The 23,491-nt window shown below is 36.1% G+C and overlaps 1 protein-coding gene across 2 annotated transcripts in view; it reads right to left on the reverse strand.

Moving 5' to 3' along the window:
• Nucleotides 1–1,134: 1,134 nt before the first annotated feature.
• LOC123536130 (C2 domain-containing protein 5-like) overlaps nt 1,135–23,491 on the reverse strand; it is an 84,450-nt gene continuing 62,093 nt past the window's right edge. The window contains exons 20-28 of one of the 2 annotated variants that reach the window (XM_045318965.2): nt 13,897–14,004; nt 13,508–13,636; nt 12,667–12,753; nt 11,842–12,040; nt 11,052–11,153; nt 8,639–8,682; nt 7,407–7,532; nt 6,534–6,680; nt 1,135–2,168 (exon numbers count right to left, since the gene is read on the reverse strand). In XM_045318965.2, coding sequence (XP_045174900.2) covers nt 2,049–2,168; nt 6,534–6,680; nt 7,407–7,532; nt 8,639–8,682; nt 11,052–11,153; nt 11,842–12,040; nt 12,667–12,753; nt 13,508–13,636; nt 13,897–14,004 — 1,062 coding nt within the window. In that variant the 3' untranslated portion in view covers nt 1,135–2,048. The remainder of the gene's footprint in view (nt 2,169–6,533; nt 6,681–7,406; nt 7,533–8,638; nt 8,683–11,051; nt 11,154–11,841; nt 12,041–12,666; nt 12,754–13,507; nt 13,637–13,896; nt 14,005–23,491) is intronic. The other variant, XM_045318966.2, reaches the window with a different exon arrangement.

The following is a 23,491-nucleotide window of genomic DNA, read 5'->3' on the forward strand; positions in this document are numbered from 1 at the left end:
GCTGCTCACTGCCAATCATCCAGTGAGAATTCATTGTTAAAGTTGGTTGGTTTTGTAGGGTATAACTTGGTTAAATATGATATGTTAGCACACAGACAGTAAGGGGTCACAGAAAAGTTTGGTTTTCATCGGTATGCCCTATGCTGATTTCCGAGTACATTTAAGTTACCTATCACATTTTGTATATATATTTTTTCAAAACTATAATATTAAGCACAAAATGTGCTAAATGTGTCTATAGGATGGCAGTCTAACATGATGTAGGCCTTTAAAATCATTTCAATGTGCAAGGCTCTTCAACTTCTAAACACTTCTAAATTTAACATTTCTCTTTCACAATGGCCATGAATGTCAGCAGTTTGTACAGGAAGGTAAAGGTCATTTATATATTCTTAAAATGTGTATAAGCTCACAACCAGGTTTTGCTTGAAGTATAATCTACAAGTAACAACTCAGATGAAAGTCTGCTTTCACAATGCTGAATTTCTCTGTTTGTCCGTTTTAACCCTGATGCAAGTCCTATATGCTCAGTGGTTAGTGCACTGGTATAACAAGCAGGAGGTCAAGGTTTAAAACCTCACTGGTGGCTTGACTTCCCATATAACAAGAGCTGTCCATAAGACAGCCAAGCTCGACTATTCGAAATATTGTCACAGAAGCAGGAAATTATTACCCAAAATGTTAAATATCAAAAGAGTTTTAAGTTCGAAACGGGACATAATTAGACCAAAATGCATATCAGAGTTATGGGACTTGATGCTATCAACTAGTTTAATAACCCCGAAGAAATATGTTAAGTTTCAATTCCATATCTGCATTAGTTTTGGAGATAGTAACTTGCATGTAAAACTTTAACCAGAATTTTCTAAGTCCAAAAGGGAGCATAATTTGCTCAAAATACATGTTAAGAGTTATGGAACTTGACCCAGTGAGGTTGGTAACTGACCTAGAAAAAGAATAAATAAGTTTCAAGCTATATGCCTTTTTGGTATAGCTGTATGTACTTGCACGCAAAACTTTAACCAGATTTTCTAAGTCCAAAAGGGGGCATAATTTGGCCAAAATACATGTCAGAGTTATAGGACTGACCCAGTGAGGTAGGTAATTGATCTAGAAAAGAAAAAATAAGTTTCAAATCTATATACCTTTTAGTAATAGCTGTATGTACTTGCACGCAAAACTTTAACCAAAATTTTCTAAGTACAAAAGGGAGCATAATTTGGCCAAAATGAAGGTCAGAGTTATGGGACTTGGTGCTATCAACTAGTTTTATAACCCCGAAGACACATGTGAAGTTTCAATTCAATATCTGCATTAGTTTTGGAGATAGTAACTTATATGTAAAACTTTAACCAGAATTTTCTAAGTCCAAAAGGGGGCATAATTTGCTCAAAATACATGTTAGAGTTATGGAACTTGACCCAGTGAGGTTGGTAATTGACCTAGAAAAAGAATAAATAAGTTTCAAAGCTATATGCCTTTATATGATAGCTGTATGTACTTGCATGCAAAAACTTAACCAAGGTGTGACGCCGACGCCAACGCCAGGGTGAGTAGAATAGCTAGACTATTCTTCGAATAGTCGAGCTAAAAACGGTCTGAATATGACTTTAAATCTAATTTTTATGCAGGTATTTTACACCTTGCACATTCATCTACCAGGGAATCCTTCTCCAGCTGGAGAATGTTCTGTATCTTGCACAGTCTCCCAGAACATAAACTGACTAACATCTTCTGCAGCAGTTGACCTTTGGCAACTATAAATAAACTTACTGTTTATTAAACTTTTGAATATAGACAATTAAATCCTCATTGCAATTATAAGATCACATACTGACTAGTTTTCCACTACAACATTATATAATTGTATGTTTCACAACTTTTAGCTTTTTTCTGCACATTTAGTTATAAATAAATAATTGGTGTCTGTTTTCTAGATGACTATTGACTAGTGTTGTCTCCTAGTTAAAAGACAGTCCTCTGTCATCTAAACAAGCACTATTCTGTAATATCGCACACACAACCATGTCTCATTTCTGATGTCAAGATCAAGTCACAGATATCGGAGAATCACTATGTTTGCGTACATGTTCAGGTACGATGGCAGTTATCTCCCCTTCCTTTATTGCGTGCACAGCATCGCCACATACATTGATCAAACACTGACTCTGAAAAACAAACAAAAGTATAATAATGTGAAAACTACATCAGAAAGATCTGGGCTGCTTAAAGTATGACTCAGACTTTAAAATGCATTTTGTCTTCATTTCACTCTATTTCTATAAAAAACTACAATTTTTCATGAGACGCTGCCTGAAGTTAAAATAAAGATGTGCAGGCTGATCATGATCTACACTGGTCGCAAAGGCAGAATCAATCATGTCCAGCATGGTAAGTGTTAAAATACTCTTCTTCCTGAGAACACAATTGTCAATTTTCTCAATTTGGACTAATTTAAGGCCCTAACTCCAGATCAAAAGAAATTATCCAGCTGATTATTGAACCTGACAAAGATAATATGTCCATACACATTCTGACTAAGTTTGGTTTAACACTGGATAAGATCTGTTTAAGTTATTAAATGAACACTGTCAATTTTTCACAATTTTAAGTAATTCAAGGGCCATAACTCAGAAGTGACTGGGAATATATGACTGGTTATCAAACTTGTCAATTTTCACAGGTTATAGTGGTTCAAAGGCCATAACTCCAGAGACACTTGATCAAGCTGGCTGGTTATCTACCTTGGCCAAGATACTATACCTATAAACATAGTGACTCATTTTGATGATAAAAATGCTCAAGTTAGAGAGCAAACACTGTCAATTTTCACAATTTTTAGTCATTCAAGGGTCATTACTACAAATAAAATGCGAGGCTCTGCCGAGCATTTTTTCAATTTTATTCAACGAGTTTAATAAATTCAACGTGAAAAGTCACAATTTTTTTTCCCTTAATGCAAAAAGGTACCAAGTGCCTTCTTTATTCATATGCTCATGGTACCTTTTTGCATTAAGGGGACGAAATTTAAAGTAATATTCTTTTTATCACGTTAGCTTTTCCTGCCGAAACATAAAAAATTCTACTTTCTTTAACTATTATAAACAAGTCAATTTGACCAACGTCTCCTATACTATAAATGACGTCGACGTCAAAGCTTTATTACACTAGTGTATTATCAATTTTATGCAATGGCTTTATTTCACTCCCGTGACGTCAAACATGCGATAAAGCAAGATATTAAGCCCATAATCACTGTGATAAAGTTTGGTGAGCATAGGACAAGAATTGCTCAAGTCAGTGGACACTGCCCACCTGCTTGCCCACTGCCTGCAGGTGATCACATAATATGTCCTGTTTCATAGGTATACAAAAAGTCAGCAAAATTTAAGCAAACATTTAAATGCATTTAAAGGAAGTCACTGAATTTAAGATTTAAAGTGTAAGTCTACATTTTAAACTATGAGTCTGATTAATCATGAGCCAGGGTTATCATAATATCAATGTATCCTTGGTATGGACAAGATCATGATATATGCCCAGTAAAAGTACATGTCTTCCCATACTGCTTCATTTAAACAGAAAGATGACCTGACATGCAATATCCAGTCATATCACAAGGACATTTTGTGATTTAAGTTCATTATTTTGAAAAACAGAAATGGAAATGACAGACAGGCTGACAGACAAGACAAAATAAATATATCCCCTGCATTATAGGGTGACATAATGAAAGTCATCTACTGGTAGGGACATTTGTCATACTTGCTGCCACAGGAAACAATCATGTCCAGCATGATAAGCGTTAAGATTACCTGTTTACTGATTTGTTTAGGCTTAATTGGGATGAAAGCTTCAAGCTTGTTTTAATCACTTTCTTGAGTCCGCTTCTCAGAAAAACCAGTAATGGTGTTATATGAGGTGTGGTTGTGGCCCTAGAGTGGCTTGAACCCAAGAGCCCCAGGTTCGGCAGCCAATTGCTTAACCCTTAGCCTGCTGGCGGCAAGTGATTTTGACATCTGAGCAGGCTGATCATGGTCTGCACTGTTCGCTATTCAGTCAGTAAATTTTCAGTGCACACCCCTTTAAATAACAAGAGCTCATGTCCCCCTTGATGCATTCAGTAATTGCACAAGGAACAGAAATTATTTGCTCACTGTAAACAAAAGTTTTACTGTTCTGGTTCAATGTGACATTTGACCTACTGACTTCAAAATCAACAGGGGTCATCTGCTGGTCATGATCAACCTCCCTATTAAGTTTAGTGATCCTAGGCCCAAGCGTTCTCAAGGTATCGTCCGGAAAGGGTTTAGCTGTTCCGGGTTAATGTGACCTTGACCTTTAGCCTACAGACCTCAAAATCTATAGGGGTCATCTACAGGTCATGATCAACCTTCCTATCAAGTTTCATGATCCTAGGCCCAAGCGTTCTCAAGTTTTTGTCTGGAAACGGTTTAAATTTTCCAGGTCACTGTAACCTTGACCTTTGACCTACTGACCTTAAAATCGATAGGGGTCATCTGCTGGTCATGATGAACCTCTCTATCATCTTTCATGACCCTTGGCCCAAGTGTTCTCAAGTTATCGTCCAGAAACCGTTTAACTGTTCCTGGCCAATCTGACCTTGAACTTTGATCAAATGACCTCAAAATCAATAGGGGTCATCTGCTGGTCATGATCAATCTCCTTATCAATTTTCCTGATCCTAGGTCCAAGCGTTCTTGAGTTATTGCCCAGAAACCGTTTTACTATTCCTGGTCACTGTGACCTTGACCTTTGACCTACTGATCTCAAAATCAATAGGGGTCATTTGCTGATCATGACCAACCTCCCTATCAACTTTCACGATCCTAGGCCCAAGCAATCTTGAGTTATCATCTGGAAACTGTTTAACTGTTCCGGGTCACTGTGACCTTGAACTTTGACATACTGACCTCAAAATCAATAGGGGTCATCTGCTGGTCATGACCAACCTCCCTATCAACTTTCATGATCCTAGGCCCAAGCGTTCTTGAGTTGTCATCCGGAAACGGATTGGTCTACATACAGACTGACTGACCGACAGACATCTGCAAAACAATATACCCCGCCTTCTTCGAAGGGGGGCATAATAAGTGATGCTGCCCAAATTGAATGATGGACCAGTCCATTTTAGAAATTTAGCAGGGTAAGGGTTAACCACTAGGCCACTGCTCCTATAAGTCAGGTTTCATGAAAAAAGTTTCTTTCACTTTGAAATTTCATTAAGGATCTGTTTATGGACAAACAGTAGTGATGGGCCGACAATCGGCGACAATCGAATAATCGTCGGCGTTGCATCCATGAGTGCGATCACAGACTTCACTTTTCCTTGACCGATTAATTACTTGGCACCCTAAACGGATAATTTAGTTGTTTCTGACCGTTTTCTTGGGGCTATCATGCCAAGGGAAACTACTCTACCTAAAAATGGCTTCCTCCAAAGTCTCGAAAGAAGTTGAGGTCATCTGTGATCACCCAGATTTTGGAAGATATATGGCTTTTACAACATTAAGCCGGGAAAACCATCAACCTAAACTCTTGACATTAGTATTGCAGTATGCATAGCATGCCGTAAGACTTACGCAAGCATATTAGCAAAGGAATTTTCATTTTTTGACTTTGTGGGATTGAAATCATTCCAGTCATAAACTAGGAATTAATAAATCATTAATACGATTTTTGCTCCAAACAATTTTAATTTGATAACACAATATCACTGGATAAGTCCCTTGTGAAATTAAGACAAGTACCTGATTTGAAGTTTACTATCCTCACAAATATTTTACTTTTATACTGTTAACTTACTCGTGTTTATGAAGGGATACAACAGAAATAGGATATTTGATGTCTGTGTGGTTCATTTCTTAAGTAATGACATAAAACATACACTGTGAGATGACCTTATAGATATGCAACTAGAGTAACAGATTATCCGATTATATCCGATTAATCGAATCGCTTGGCTTTTCCGATTATGCCTATTAATCGATTGGCAAATCTAACCGATTTGCCCATCACCAAGTCAAACAGCTGGATGGGTATAAAGGTCAGCTGGATGGGTATAAAGGTCAAAATAAAAACAATCTGTATATTCTACTTATTGCCTTCTATCTATGTTCCAAGTTTCATGAAAAAATTTCTTGTATTTTCAAAGTTATAATAGAATCAGCAATTTGTGACTGACAGAAGGACAAATGGGTAAAGGGATGAACAAACAGAGAAAATGAAATGTGTATATTCTCCATATTATCTTCTACATATTTACCAAAGAAACAATCTCTTAATACTTTTTAATTAACCTCAGAATCAACTTTTTTTACATATTTTTGGACTGTTTGATGCCACAGCAAATAAAAAAGATGTGCGAATTTTCCAAATGGCCATCTATCCACGTACCAAGTTTCATAAAAATGTCTTCTACTTTTAAAGTTATAGCAGAAACATGGGTAGAGGACTAAAAAGGGTGATTTCTACACCTTAAATAATTCAACTGAGAGCATATCAAAATCTACCTGATTTTTGTGTTCATTGCTAAGCAGTACACACTGTGTCATATTATAAGCCACAAGAGCATTTCCTCCAAGTGAAGACACATGTGCACGTACAATAGCCAGGACCTCCATGATGAACTTCTGCATAAAACCACATACCCCACCCACCTGTGAAAGAAAAAAAATAGTTTTTTGAAAACATAATGAAAGCAATTTTGTAAACTAATTGGTAAAACAAGATTTACATAACAAATCTGCCCCAAGTTTTCGAAATTTCAGAAGTTAATGACAACATGTTAAATAATTTTTTGTTACATTGATGTTTAATCTCATGAATGAGGCATAAAGCATAAAAATCTTAGTTACAATTACAAAAATCATTTCCTAGTGACCACAGGTATGGATATTTTCACCTTTTTGTTTAGAAAACATCGAAACTTTTACATCAATCGTTGAAATGTGTTTAAAAGTAACCCTCTATAACAAACTACCATTAGTCACATGTTGCAAACTAGTAATTTCTGGAAGGCAAAAGTTTTATTACAGGGCTCTTCTAAAACAATGTTTGATGATCATTTTGATGAAACCCTGTACAGAGAGATCATACCTCGTAGAGACATGAAGTGTTGTTTTTTTCTAAGTTGGTCTTTTCATAGGCTAAAATACACTGCAAATGTTTAATTTGTAAATGAAATTAGAGGTCTTTAAAAGGATCAACTGTATTTTTCACTACACTAACATGGGTAGACAGTCTAACCATTTGCAAACCATCTAGACTGTTTTCTGCCATGACGTTTTTTTTTAATGTTGGTAAAAGCTCAACCATCAGCAGTGAAAGGCAAGTGATTGTGAACTAGGAATACTTAACAATTCTATTTTGCATTTTGTACGTACCTCTCTTACTGATGTAGTTTCCCGTATAAAGAAAAAGTTGTAACTGCCGATGTATCTTTCTATTTTGGCTCCTGGGACATATGCCAATGGTGTTATCTGAATACCTTGTAACGTCCTTCCAAAAACCTACAAAATATATCCACAGATATTTTTTAGAATTAATTACTAGTTTTACTAGACAACAAACAAGCTACTTTGTTGATTTTTAGTCTGGATTGCTATTTCACATGAATAAAATCTTTTTCATTCCTGCAAAATAAACCCCTAATAAATAGTACTGATTTTACAGTAGTCACAAGATCTAAACTACACTCTGATACAATATCCTTGGTTTTTTACCAATACAAGAGCTGTCCATAAGACTACATATTCAACTATTTGACAAATTCTAACTGATACAAGGTTATATCTTGGCAAGACTTCCATAACTGAGCTATTTCATTACAACTTATTACAAATTTAAATTTTATTATGACTAGGTAACAACCTGCTAGTAAAATTTCGACAAAATTTTCTAAGTCAAACAAGGGCAATAATTTGAATTAATTTCTCTTCCTTAGTTTATACAAATTTATTTTAGCTTAATTGTGATGAAAGCTTTCAGTTTATTTGCACCACTCTGGAGTCCACTACCTGGAAAAACCAGAGATGGTGTCATATGAGGTGTAACTACTGCACCACCGCTCCCCCTTTAATTTCTCAGTCTTGTGTATGTAAGTTTATGTTTGATGAGAAGCACGTCTTTGTGAAGTTTCAATCCAATATAAATTATGTGGCTGTTACTGAGATACAACTTGACTGTTACATGCAAAACTTTAACCAACTTTTCTATGTAAAACAAGGCATGCAGATCTTTAACCAAGGTGTGATGCCAACCACGCCGACATCCAGGTAAGTATAGAATAGCTTTAATAGCTCTAAGTATATTTAGATTTTATCAATATCATTTCCACTTTTCTGGGTTTTGAAATAGAAAATAATGCTTTTCTTCCATAGCAATAAATTTCTGATTCCTTTATAATCTAGTGTATAAATATCTAAAATCTTCCATATTTCTTAGAATGTGAACTGTCCCAATTAATATCTTTATCTTATAGCAGTTTTTCTACACAAATATGGTCCTCCCAGACGATATACTTTCTGTACCGTCTCCATTCTATATTAAACATTTAAAAGCAGTTTTGAAACACTTATATTTCACCATACAGCAAACAAACTGTCAGGAAACTTACTTGACTTGGTTTCTTCTTTAAGATTTCTGCTTTAACCTTTGGTACTGTAATAAAAGGAAACAGAACAAGAGCTGTCGGAGGACAGCAACGCTCGACTATTCAACAGCCTTGTCAATTGAATGAATACAAAAGTTGAAAAGGGGGCATAATTTTGTAAAATGCAAAGTAGACGTATTGAACCTCTGTACAGCATGTCATATCAAGACAGTGAACAAGTGTGTGAAGTTTCAATTTTTTCCAATTTGTGGATACTGAGATACCAGCTTACATACAAAAACTTAACAAAAAACTGCTAAGTTAAAGGGGCATAATTTTGTAAAAATGCCAAGTAGAGTTATGGGACCTTCACAGTGCATGTTAGATCATGACAGTGAACAAGTGTTTGAAGTTTCAATCCATTCCAATTAGTGGATACTGAGATATCAGATTACATACAAAAATTTAACCAAAAACTGCTAAGTCGAAAAAGGGGCATAATTTTGAAAAAAAAGAGAGTAGAGTTATGGGACTTGCTTAGTGCATGTCAGATCATGATAGTGAACAAGTATGTGAAGTTTCAACCATTCCCATTAGTAAGTACTGAGATCCAGCTTACATACAAAACCTTAACCAAAAATTTCTAAGTCGAAAAAAGGGGCATAATATTTGTAAAAAGCAAAATAGAGTTATGGAACATGTGCAATGTAGATCAGTTCATCACAGTGAATAAGTGTGTGAAGTTTCAATCCATTTCCACAAGTGGTTACTGAGTTACCAGCTTACATACAAAACCTTAACCAAAAATTTCTAAGTCGAAAAAGGGGCATAATTTTGTAAAAAAGCAAAATAGAGTTATGGAACCTGTGCAATGTAAGTCAGTTTGTCACAGTGAATAAGTGTGTGAAGTTTCAATCCATTCCCACAAGTGGTTACTGAGATACCAGCTTACATACAAAACCTTAACCAAAATCGGGACGCGGACGCGGACGCAGACGCCGACGCCGACGCCGACGCATGGGCGAGTGCAATAGCTCACTATTCTATGAATAGTCGAGCTAAAAATCAGTTACATTACATGGAGATATTATACTTTTAATTTTGCTAAAAATTCTACTTAGAATTATATATATAGGTAGTTTTTGCTGAGTTTATTTAATCTATCTGTCTTTTATGCTGCACCCTAATATCATTTAATATCTTAAGAGTAATAATTTCCAGAGGCTGAAATTATAAATTCATCCTTTTATTAAAATGATCTTGCTACAACAACAAACTTGGCTTTTCTGCAGTATGCTTAAAGGGTTTTCCATTTATGTAACATCAGCTTGTCAACTACTTCTTGCAGAGCAATAATAAACCAATCCAGAAATTAGCTCAACCAATGCACAAGGTGAATATTATATGTCAAATCTAGACCAGAGCTCAATCAATTGGCAAGTCATTGTTAAATATGTCACATCCTGCTCTGAGCTCATTCAACTTACAAGGCAAATGTTAAATATGTCACATTCTGACTTAATAAGCTCAACCAATGGGCTAGGAAAATGTCATATGTCATAAAATCTGAGCTCATCAAACAGGCAAGGCAGATGTTACTTGTTACATCCTAATCTGAGCTCAACCAATGGGCAAGGCAAATACTGTCACATCTAAACCTGAGCTCAACCATTGGGCAAGACAAATGTTATATGTCACATCCAGATCTGAGCTCAATCAATGGTTAAACCAAATGTTGTAAGTCACATAAATACCTGAGCTCAACCAGCAGGTATACAGACCTGAGCTCAACCAGTGGGCAAGTCGCATCCAGACCTGAGCGCAATCAGTGGGCAAATCACATACCGACCTGAGCTAAACCAGGGGGCAAGTCACATACAGACCCGAGTTCAACCAGTGGGAAAGTCACATACCAACCTGAGCTCAACCAGTAAGCACCTGGGCTCAACCAGTGGGCAAGACAAATACCGACTTGAGCTCAACCAGCGGCAAGTCACATACAGACCTGAGCTCAACCAGTGGGCAAGTCACATACAGACCTGAGCTCAACCAGTGGGTAAGTCACATACAGACCCGAGCTCAACCTGGAGGCAAGTCAAATATAGACCTGAGCTCAACCAGGGGGCAAGTCACAAACAGACCTGAGCTCAACCAGGGGGCAAGTCACATACAGACCTGAGCTCAACCTAGAGGCAAGTCACATACAGACCTGAGCTCAACCAGTGACTGAAGATCCTATGTGCCTCTTTGGACATTTTGGCACAAGCTGGCACGTGGGTAGAACCACCAACCTTCCAAAAGCCAACTGTAATACTTTCTCATACAAAATAACTCTACATCCTAAGCAAGGTTTCAAACCTATAGTGATTTAACTTCAGCAACCTTAACAAATTGCCCTTCACGGCTCCCTACAATCTATACAGATGGCTGAACGAACCTTTATGAGATGCTGAGGAAGCCGACCCCTCAGTGACCTCCTCCATCTGGAACATCATATCATCAACATTCTCCCCACTTGCTCCAACCACTGAGGCATTTGCTGAAATGCATTAACAAAACAACATTAATACTTTGTAAGACTAATGCAATATTTCAAAACAACATTTGCAGTGGAAGTTATTTTAATTCTGAATGAACTGCAATGACATAAAAGATCAAAAAGTATGAGTGCTTGAATAGTTACTTATGTTTACATACAATCATGTAATATACCTGTATTATACAGCATGCAGCCCATGAGAAATATTTGTACATTCACTATTCCAACAACTTTAAGGAATACTTTCATCTTTTAAAAACACTTTAAGAATCTTGAAACATATGCAGTTAAACAAAAAGAGCTTTCCTTAAAGAAAACAGCCACAGTCGCATAGAGCAATTTTCTCTAAAAGGAGAATTAGTTTACAAATGATAATTTAGCAAAAACAAGCCAAAGTTGCACTGAGCAATAATTATTTTCTCTAAATGCAGAATTCATTATGAATGATAATTGAGTAAAAAGGAAATAATTCTGGCATTAAAAGACATTGTTTTTGACCTTTTCTGAAATGGAGAAAAAACACCTGAAATGCAACGGTAACAGCATTAACTCCTGTATCAAGAACTTGAACTTCTCAAGGACACATATAACTCCGGTGATTGTTTTTTATAAAAAGGGTATATGATATCATTGATATGGCATAAACTAAAACATTTATCAATGACCACAAAAAAGGTAAGAGTCATACCTGATTTTAGAAGCTGTTTACTTGAAGCAGCACTCACTGGTGTATCTGAGTATGTTTTGTTCTGTGACTGGCTATCGTCAATGGCAACACATGTTCCCGTGACAACAACTTCTATTTCATCTTCCTCAGGAGCATCTACACTGAACACCAAGTTACACAGACAACATGGTATCATTCTTCGCAACTTGAAGAAAAGCCGCTATGAAACACATGAAAATATTGATCTAAAATAATCTATTTGCTCCTCATAAGTATTATCAATTGTCATGTGAGTCCAGCTGCCAATTACTGTGAAATCATTTAATTTTGTGGGTATGAAATTTCATGGTTTGGACCTAAACAGCTATTTTGAGGAGTATATATACATGTATTTCAACCTCTGAACATAGAATGAAATGGGAATTTTACTTAAGACTTTGTCAGAATTTAATTTCTTCTTGTAATCCATGAAAAATAGGCCACCACGAACAGTAATTACTTTCACAATATTTAATGTATATTTTGTGTCTATTTGCTGGACCAAGTTTTGATTTCATACTATCTGTGTGTAACAAACATGCAGACAAAAATGCAGACGAACCTTTTTTCAGTTTCAAAGGTCATAGTTGAGTTTTTAGATCAGTCTCTAAATGTTGCCCTGCCATTGGCCAATTTTAGGTTGAGCTCAGAATCAACCAATCAGATTCTTGAGATTTTAGACTGGTCTCAAAATTCTGTTTATAACCTTAGGTTTGTGTCAAAGAATACTTTAGAAGCAAGATAATCTCTACTCTATAGCATGAACATTTTACACAAAATAGTAAAATACATGTCTTACAATCTTACCCTATAAACACCATCAAAGAATTCTTTGAAGTCTGTTTTCATGTGTTGTTCAAGATCTATCTTTCGTCTGTAGACCTGTGTGAACATCTGCAAGTATACAAAGAAACAGCATAATTTCTACAATATGGGTGTAGTGTAGTAAGGGTCTTGTTAATAAATGCCAATGCTTACGTGTATAGCAACCAGCATTAACTTTGATCAATACATGTAATGAATAAAATTACAGCACAAATTGTATTTTTTTCTCAATTAATCAAACAACCATAACAGCTTCTAGAAGTGAAAAGAACATTGTCATAAAGAAACTTCATGACAATCAGTAAATTGTGTATTCTTTACATGCAATTTCGGTATTCTCCTATTATTTTACAGACAGTCATACACACATAGTGCCATGTTTACATCCAAAGGATGCCAAATTGCATAACTGGAGTACATAATGACATGGGAAGTGCAGAGTGTCATTACCATTCCACTACCTTAACCATTACCCTTCTAAATTTCTAAAATGGACTGATCCATCATTCAATTTGGGCAGTACCACTTATTATTCAAAGGCATGTTTACTGAAAATTTACTGACTGAATGGCGAACAGTGCAGACCATGATCAGACTGCACGGATGTGCAGGCTGATCTTGGTCTGCACTGGACGCAAAGGCAGAATCACTTGCCACCAGCATGCTAAAGGTTAAGACAGATCTATACAACATACCTGACACACATACAGCCATGTTTGCATTTGAAGAATGTCAAATTGCCTAAAGGGAATATGTATTAACACTGATATTGCTGTGTCTCATTACACTTCCTCTACCTTTATGACAGATCTATACAAGATACCTGAAGATTATGTGTGAGAGCTCTAGATGGAATGCCAGGACATGTCTCAGTATTGCACAATTCCATACCAACTGGGTGAGGAGTGTCATGTAACATTGCCTGCACTGTGTCATCTTTTGTGTCGTCAACCTGGAAAAAGTAGCAATGGCTAAAAACAATACCCAACCTTCAGAAATTGGTCTAAATCAATGATCCATGCCTGCTATTTGTCTGATTCTTCCAACAGGACTCCAGCTTGCGTTTATAATACCTATGTTAAACTGGACACTCTAATGGACAGAAAGATCCTTGTTTCAAGGAGAGATTTTTAAGCTTTAAACAAAATATGCATTCCACTTTAATTTTTTTTTCATGTTTTTCTAACAGAACCAAAAGGATTAAAGACATACTTCAAGAACAAAAGTGTCCTTGTTTCCAGCTGACAATTCAAGATCTGAGCCTTCATCATCACTATCATCTGTATTGACACTGTGGGGACTGGGCTGACTTGAAAAGTCCTGAAATACAGCAAAGAAATACTGTTACTCCATTAAATGGGTAAGAAAAACTAAAGTTAAGTGGGCCCTGCAATTGTAAGTAATTCATGAGCCATAACTCATGAGTCACTGGGAGTATATCTGGCTACTTATTGAACTGGTATAGAACTTTAAGCCCAAAAACAATGTGTCTCAGTTTGGTGTACATTGGATAAGAACTACACAAGTTTAAGTGGGGACACACAATTGTTAGTAATTCAAGGGCATTAACACCAGAGGCACTGAGACAATCTCGACGGTTACCCAACACCTTTGAACATAGCTGAGATATTATGCGCATAAACCATGTGACCCATTTCACTAACAATGGTAATTCAAGGGCTGTAACTCCAGACAGACTTGGGGCTCTAGCTGGTAATTAAACTTGGCTATGATATATTGCCTAAAAACAGTGCGACCAAGTCTAGTGAACACTGGGTAAGAAATACTTCAGTCAGAGAGCAAACACTGTCAATTTTCCAATTTACAGCAATTCAAGGGCCGAAATAATGATAACATATTCTAACATGATCCGATTTGTTTCCAATTAAACAAAGAAGGCTGAAAACTGTGTGTTATTATTCAACATTCATTTTTCTGATGTCATAATTATTATGTCATAGCGTTAGATGGCATAGCGGCGCTCTGGAAAAGAAATCAGCAGAAATCAGGCAAATATTTGATTGATATCGTCAAGGTCATACATAATAATCCTTGATAATGTGTTAGAATTGAAATAATATATCTCAAATAGTGATTCGTGGGTGAATAATATCATTGTTTGTTGATTATATGCGCATTATTATATCACTCGGGCTGCGCACTCGTGACATAATTCCTTCGCATCTAGACTCAAAACAATGATTACAGTCAATGACAAATCACTGTTTGGGATATATTATTTCTTAAATAATTCATGGGCATATAATAAAAAATATATCAAACTAAAACATGAAAGAGGGTGGGGATGGGGCAGAGGTCAATATGAGAAGATGGGTGAAGGTAAAACATTAAAATCAAGAAACTTAAATTACTCAGTCTGAAACTATTTACTTTTTAATGTGTTAGTGTGTAGCTGCTGATGGTGGTGGGACCTTATTGGGAAAAGAAATATTACTAGCAATATGAAACTATATCAAGAAAAACAACAGGTGTCTAATGACAGGGCACAAAACTATTTGAGACTCTTCCACATAATATCAACTTACGTAGAAAAACTTTACCAAATTTTCTTGAAAAATGGGCAATATTCTATAAACTGAAGTCGAAGATAAAACAACCAGGCTCAGAATGGTCATACCATAATGCTGAAGATCTTCAAGACTTTGAACACATTCAGTACAACAGTTGCTGAGAAACCTCCTTGCAAAGTTTTCACCAAATTTTCTAAGTGACAATGGGGCATATTTTACCAAAATGAAAGCAAAAGTTATGAAACCTTCTCTGTGAGATCACCTCATGATGCTTAATACTTCTGTTGAGTTTGAAAGCATTCAAATAATTTCTGAAAACTCTGCTTACATGTAATACTTCCACAAAAATTGTATGTAAAACAAGAGATCACAGAGTGATCTTGGTGCCCACCAATGTGCCATTTTTGAATGTTCCAAATTTCAAGACTTACTGACTAGCTCAAGGTCAAATTTCATTTCCGTACACAACACTGTGCATGTGGTCCAAATTCGAAAGCTGTAGCTTGAGAAATGTGAAAGTAGGTCACAAGATCAATTTCAAGGACAAAGTTCTTTGTACACAAAACTATGCATGTGCATCAAGTTTGAAGGCTGAAGTTTGAGAAATCTAAAAGTAGGTCACTAGGTCAATCTTAAGGTCAAAGTTTATTTCGGTACACAAAACTATGCAAGTGGTCCAAATTTGAAGCTTGAGAAACATGAAAGTAGGTCACTAGGTCAAAATCATGGTCAAATTACACTTCAGAACACGTGGTCCAAATTTAAAGCCTGTACCTTCAAAAATGTGAAAGTAGGTCACTAAGTCAATGTCAAGGTCAAAGTTTGTTTCGGTACACAATCCTATGCATGTGGTCTAAATTTGAAGTCGGTAGCTACAGAAATGTGAAAGTAGGTCACTAGGTCAATCTTAAGGTCAAAGTTCATTTCGCTACACAAAACTATGCAAGTGGTCCAAATTTGAAGGCTGTAGCTCGAGAAATGTGAAAGTAGGTCACTAGGTCAAAATCAAGGTCAAATTTCATTTCAGAACACAAAACTATGCATGTGGTCCAAATTTGAAGCCTGTACCTCCACAAATGTGAAAGTAGGTCTTTAGGTCAATGTCAAGGTCAAAGTTTTTTTCAGTGCACAAAACTATGCATGTGGTCCAAATTTGAAGGCTTTAGCTACAGAAATGTGAAAGTAGGTCACTAGGTCAAAATCAAGGTCAACTCATGTCAAGGTTCATCTTGCCACTCAAAACCATACATGTGGTCCAAATTTGAATGTTGTAGGTTATTGACAAGATTTTAAAAGCTTTTCCATATATAAGTCTATATGAACCATGTGACCCCCAGGGCGGGGTCATATTTGACCCTAGGGGGATAATTTGAACAAACTTGGTAGAGAACCACTAGATGATGCTACATTACAAATGCCAAAGCCCTAAGCTTTGTGGTTTGGACAAGAAGATTTTCAAAGTTTTTCCCTATATAAGTCTATGTAAACCATGGGACCCCCGGGGCGGGGCCATATTTGACCCTAGGGGAATAATTTGAACAATCTTAGTAGAAGACCACTAGATGATGTCACATACAAAATATCAAAGCCCTAGGCCCTGTGGTTTTGAACAAGAGGTTTTTCAAAGTTTTTCCTATATAAGTTTATATAAACCATGTAACCCTAGGGCAGGGCCATATTTGACCCCAGGGATATAATTTGAATTATCTTGGTAGAGGACCACTAGATGATGCTTCATACCAAATATCAAAGCCCTAGGCTCTGTGGTTTTGGACAAGAAGATTTTCAAAATTTTTCCCTATATAAATCTATGTAAATTATAAAAATAAACAAAGGGCCATAACTCACTCAATAATTGTTGAACCAGTCTGATTTTCAAGGGGACACAACTAGAGTACCAATACATCATTCTGACAAAGTTTGGTCAAAATCCCCCCAGTAGTTTCTGAGGAGATGCGATAACGAGAAATTGTTAACGGACGGAATGACGGACGGACGGACCACGGACGCAGTGATTTGAATAGCCCACCATCTGATGATGGTGGGCTAAAAAGGGGCATAATTTTGACAGAATATAAGACAGTTATTTAACTTGTCTTGTAAAGTCAACTCATGAAAGTTTAAAAGTATTTGGCTTTACTGTTTTTGAGAAGACTAAATTTTCTTTTTCCTCTTTCACAGTTAAATTAGCATAGCTCGTAATGAAACTTTCCATGAATACGAAGCTACAGACAGTCTAGCAAAATTTCATCATTACACATTTGCTATGAAAGAAGTTCTGGAAAACTGAATATTTGTCACTGTAAAGTCTTGGTCTAACTTTCAGACTTTGGACGTAGATGAATATAGGTGATAACCTACAGTATAGCCTTTATCATAGAAAATCTCCTTGTATGTTTTTTTCGACCTGCAAATTCAATTTACATCAATTTATATATGATTACCAGGTATTAATGATATTATTATGGTTAAAAGGTGGTGAACTCTGGTTGCCCAGTGGAAGGAATGTTTCAGTCAGATCAATGGATGGATACTGCTATAAGGCAAGTTACCTATTCACTTTTCTGATAAATTAAAAATAATGAGTAAACATGAAAAGAATATAGGAATATATTTTGATATTATCTAAATTTGCTTCTGTATAAAGAATTTTCATAAGTTTTTTGTCAATATCTATAAAATGTACTTTATATCAGTTACTATAATCTACTGTTGCATTAGTGTCAATAAGTTTTAATTATTTTTTTTAATTTTGTTGGGATTTGAACATGTATAAGTAAATTAAGTGAAAATACCAATTTTAGGAAATTCAACACCACAAACACTCAGGCCATAATAAATTTATTGCTCAATAATGATCTCCACCCATCCTCTTGTTTCCATGCTGCTCCGACACTTTTCATATTCTCAAAAAATATCTTTTTAAAAAAAAGCTTTAAAGTTAATTTTGGTTTTCAGTAAATATTTTTGTTGCTCTAATGTCTGTCTTCTTTACATAGTTTGCCTTTTAACTTTAGCTTGTCATTTTTTTTTGTATTTTTATGCAGAATTTTATTTGTAGAAAATAAATTGTTCCAAACGTGCAGAACTACCTCATTTCTGTCTTGATATGGAATTTGCCTTGGTTTTATACAGACATACAAACTTTGTGTAATTTGGTTCAGTTGTGGACATTGTAAATTTTCAAAATTTTGAGTTATTCAAATCCATAACTCCACAATGTTTAGCACTATCTGGCTGGTTACTGAACTTGACCAAAATATCATGCCCATAAACATTCTAACTAAAACTGGTAATCATTGGATAAGAACTGCTCAAGTTATAGTGGAAAACTTTTCTGGAAGTCTCCTGCAGCCAACATCCTGCAGGTGATCCTATATTACATCACATTTTTAGCTCACCTGAGCCAAGGCTCATGGTGAGCTTTTGTGACCGCTCAATGTCCGTTGTCCGTCGTCCGTCAACATTTCCTAAAAAAATCTTCTTCTTGAAAACCACTGGGCAGAATTATACCAAACTTCACAGGAATGATCCTTGGGTGGCCCTCTTTCAAAATTATTCAAAGAATTGAATTCCCTGCAGAACTCTGGTTGCCATGGCAACCGAAATGAATAACTTTAAAAATCTTCTTGTCCAAAACCACAGGACCTAGGACTTTGATATCTGGTGTGTAGCATCATCTAGTGGTCCTCTACCAAAATTGTTCAAATTATCCCCCTAGGGTAAAATATGTTCCCGCCCTGGGGGTCACATGGTTTATATAGACTTATATAGGGAAAACTTTGAAAATCTTCTTGTTCACAAACACATGGCTAGGGCTTTGATATTTGGTATGTAGCATCATCTAGTAGTCTTCTACCAAGATTGTTCAAATTATCCCTCTAGGGTCAAATATGGCCCTGCCCCGGAGGTCACATGGTTTATATAGACTTATATAGGGAAAACTTTGAAAATCTTCTTGTATAAAACCACATGGCCCAAGGCTTTGATATTTGGTTTGTAGCATCATCTAGTGGTCCTCTACCAAGACTGTTCAAATTATCCCCCTAGGGTCAAATATGGCCCCGCCCCGGGGGTCCCAAGTTTTACATAGACTTATATAGGAAAAAAAGTTTAAAAATCTTCTTGTCTGAAACCACAACACTTAGACCTTTGATATTTGGTTTGTAGCATTGTCTTATGGTCCTCAACCAAAATTGTTCAAATTGTACCCCTTGGTGAAAAGAGGCCCTGCCCTGGGGTCCCAAGTTTTATATAGACTTATATAGGAAGAGGCTTTAAAAATCTTCTTGTCAGAAACCATATGACCTAGGCTTTTGACATTTGGTATGATGCATTGTCTAGTAGTCCTCTACCAAAATTATTCAAATTATGCCCCAGGGGTTAAAAGTGGCCCCGCCCTGGGGTCACTTACTTATTATGTGAGTTATATAGGAAAAATACTTAAAAAATCATCTGATCCTATTTCCAAGACTATTTAATTATAATTACCTGATGACCCCAAGTAATATGATGTCACTTGACTGTGACCTTAACCTTCTGACCTACTTTCTTGTTTTTTAAGATACAGCCTGGAAATTTTGATGACGTACACAGTTTTGCACACAAATCGTAAAACTGAATTTCATTGACCATGAATGTGACCTACTGACTTTCTTAATATTTTATCATCAGTTTGACATCTGAAACATGTAGCTCATATTACTCAGGTGAGCGATCCAGGGTCATCATGACCCTCTTGTTTAAGGAAATTTTGGATGGTAACCTAGCAAGAGCTATTATTTCCATATGGTTAACATTATCATGTAGATCTAAAAAGTGTTTTTAAAGGGATTTTTTGGTCAAAAATAGTGAGGGGGGATGGGGGTAGGGGAACCAAACATTTGGGAAAGGGCAATGGAGCCGTATTTTAGCCCCAAAAGCCCAAAACCACTGCTTCCTGCAATCATTTTATAATAGCCTGATTGAAATAAATAATAAATTCTACAAATACCTGTAAGCCCGCCCGCTTAGCTCAATAGGTAAGAGCGTTGGTCTACGGATCTCGGGGTCGCGAGTTCGATCCTCGGGCGGGGCGTATGTTCTCCGTGACTATTTGATAAACGACATTGTGTCTGATATCATTAGTCCTCCACCTCTGATTCATGTGGGGAAGTTGGCAGTTACTTGCGGAGAACAGGTTTGTACTGGTACAGAATCCAGGAACACTGGTTAGGTTAACTGCCCGCCGTTACATGACTGAAATACTGTTGAAAAACGGCGTTAAACCCAAAACAAACAAACAAACAAAACAAATACCTGTAAGTTACAAGTTCAACCACTATTATACTATAATATAGGTTGACAGACAATGTCCTATGCCTTGATAGACAATGATGTCATACAACTTTGTTGTGCTGTTACAACAGGGGATATTTCAGTTGTAAGGCTGTTACTGGAGACTGGAGTAAACACTAATGGCCAAGACAAAGTAAGACTTTTTACATTCATTGACTTTATTTTATTTAATTTTTTTTGTTGGGTGAAGAGTCACAACTACACAATTTTGGTAATATAGCAGCTTTCCCAGCTTCTGGTGGTGGGGAAAGACAACAGGTGCCTCTCTTGGCATTGTTTCAGACATGGGCGAGCACTTGGGTAGAACCATCGACCTTCTGTAAGTCAGCTTGATGACTTTTTCACATGAAGATTCTACACCCCAAGTTATGTCTGGAACCCAAACCGGTGAAGAGTAAGTGCATAAAAGTCAACAACCTTAACCACTCTGCCTTAAAGCTTCATCAGTTGGTCAGTTGACATGTTTTAGACTAAGTACGTTGTTGTTTTTTCATTAATACTGTAAAATCTGTATTAACCTTACCTTGCTTAATTTCTATAATGAACTTGTCCATCTTTCAATTTGGACAGTACCATTAACTGTTTAGAAGGGTGCTTATCAAAAAGAAACTGACTGAAAACAGTGCAGATCATGATCAAACTGCACAGATGTGCAGACTGATCATGATCTACACTGGTCACAAAGGCACAATAAATTATGTCCAGCATGATAAGGGTTATGTAGTGAGCCTAGGGAGTGATGTAATCTGGTTGCTTAAAACAAGTTGGAATTAAAACAAACAATCACTTATAGAAAGTTAGCTGACCGGCTGCATACAGCAAATGGCTGCTTTATGCAAGTGGCCACTATAGCAGGTTCAACTGTATCTAGGTTATGTAAAAAACAAGTCTGTAAACTTGTTTTAAACCAAGGTTCTTGGATTAAAAGTTGCTCAATGCGTACTTAGCTTTCTGTCAAAACTGGAGAATGCAGAATTTCTCTGAAATCACACACAAGGAACACGTAATCTCCCAGTTGTCATTATGGGTCCATAAACTCCTATCATTACTAAGAACATTTTCCTCACTAGGTGATCAAACTTACAACCTCTAAATTTATAGTCTTGTGTACAATGTACCCCTGGTCAGCCATGTAAGAAGTTTAAACTAATATAATATAATTTAACTTCTCTTAAAAACATCTACAAAATTCTGAATGACTAACTTACCTAACAAACCATCTACACTAACATATCTAAAATCATCTTCAATGTTTTAAATGACTAACTTCCCTAAACATCAACAAATATCCAGATGTCAAACTTATCTAATAAAACAAGTACAAAGTTCTGAATGACTAAGTTTTGTTTGTTTCAAATGTATTTCAGTCACTGTATGTCATGGAGAACATATGCCTTGCCTTGTGCACTCTCCATACTGAGCTAAGCAGGCTGGTTGAATGAGCATTAAAACAGTTAAAGTTTCTCATATTTTTAACCTTCTTCTTTAAGAATGGAGAGACAGCTTTGCATACAGCAGTATTTAATGAGCATGTGGATATAGTTGAAGAACTGATAGACTCTGCAGCTGATGTCAACCTAGCTAACAAGGTTGGTTGGGTTAATTTAGGTAAATCATATATAACTAGGTAAAATGCCTGCAGATGTTCATTTGCTCAAAATAAAAAAATACAGATTTATTTCTCATAATAAATATTTTGCAACATACTGATAGTAATAGCTCTACTTTGTAGTTTGTTCTCTTTCACTCATACTGAAATAGTTGGAGAGTGAACAGTTTTAACAACAAAGCTCAGTTTATAAAATTTTATTTGGAACCATACTCATAACTTTTTTTTTAAACAAAATATTGAAACCGATAACCAGCAAGTTAGTTTATTCAAACTTGGTTTCATAAATCATAGTGTGATATTTAACTTTCAATGCTACTGAGCTGCTTCTAATTCAAGATCTTTGTTTAATAATTTCAGAATGGCCAAACTGCATTTCATCTTGCTGCAAGCTGTGGAAATTCTGATATTACAAGGCTATTACTAGATGCACATGCTGACATCAATCTGAAAACAAAGGTCTATTTATTTACAATTATTTAAGCATCTTCATGTATGGAGAACCTACCCCGCCACCTGGCGGCCATGTATTTTTACATAGCTAGAACACACTTCTGGTCCATAGCAGAATGCCTGTGCATTCTGACAGGGCCTTCTTGTTGTAACAGCACACCTAGCTTCATAATGTCACCTGGTAACAATCAAGGCTAGAAAGCACACTACAGCCTTTCTTTTCAACCTCTAAAAAAATTATGTTGGAATCTGAGTTCACAAGAAAACTAAAAAAATCCATTTGAAATAATTCAGATAGTAAAATAACATATCACCATTCCACATGTGCAAAATCTTTTTTTTTTCAGTACACAGAGATGACAGCCTTACATCTTGCCTCACAGAATGATCACACAGAAATTGTTAGAATGCTTGTTGAACATGGTGTTGATATTGACACTCTTGATGTAGTAAGTTGTTTTCTCCAGTATTTTTGTGGAATATCAATCACAGATGAGACCACTTGTCACATTATGCTTGAGCCCCTCTGAGCATTTTCTCACTTGTATATTACTAATAACTAATATTGAAGCATTTAATACAATATCTGAACAAGTTTTAGAATTCATGCGTCTTATCTCTTTGTTGCATAATACCGATCGAGTTTATGACAAGGATGAAAATAAAGTACAAGATTATCATGATGATGTCTATGATGCTGCTGTTAATAATGATAACAATGAAGCAAACAGGGATGATGATTATGGTGATGATGATAATGGTGATGATAACAGTGGTGATGATAACTGTGGTGATGATAAGAATGGTGATGATAACAGTGGCAATGATAACAATCTGGAAGATAATAACCATGGCAACAAGGATGTTAATAATATCC

The sequence above is a fragment of the Mercenaria mercenaria genome, chromosome 17 (genome assembly GCF_021730395.1).
Source record: "Mercenaria mercenaria strain notata chromosome 17, MADL_Memer_1, whole genome shotgun sequence".
Classification (NCBI taxonomy): domain Eukaryota; kingdom Metazoa; phylum Mollusca; class Bivalvia; order Venerida; family Veneridae; genus Mercenaria; species Mercenaria mercenaria.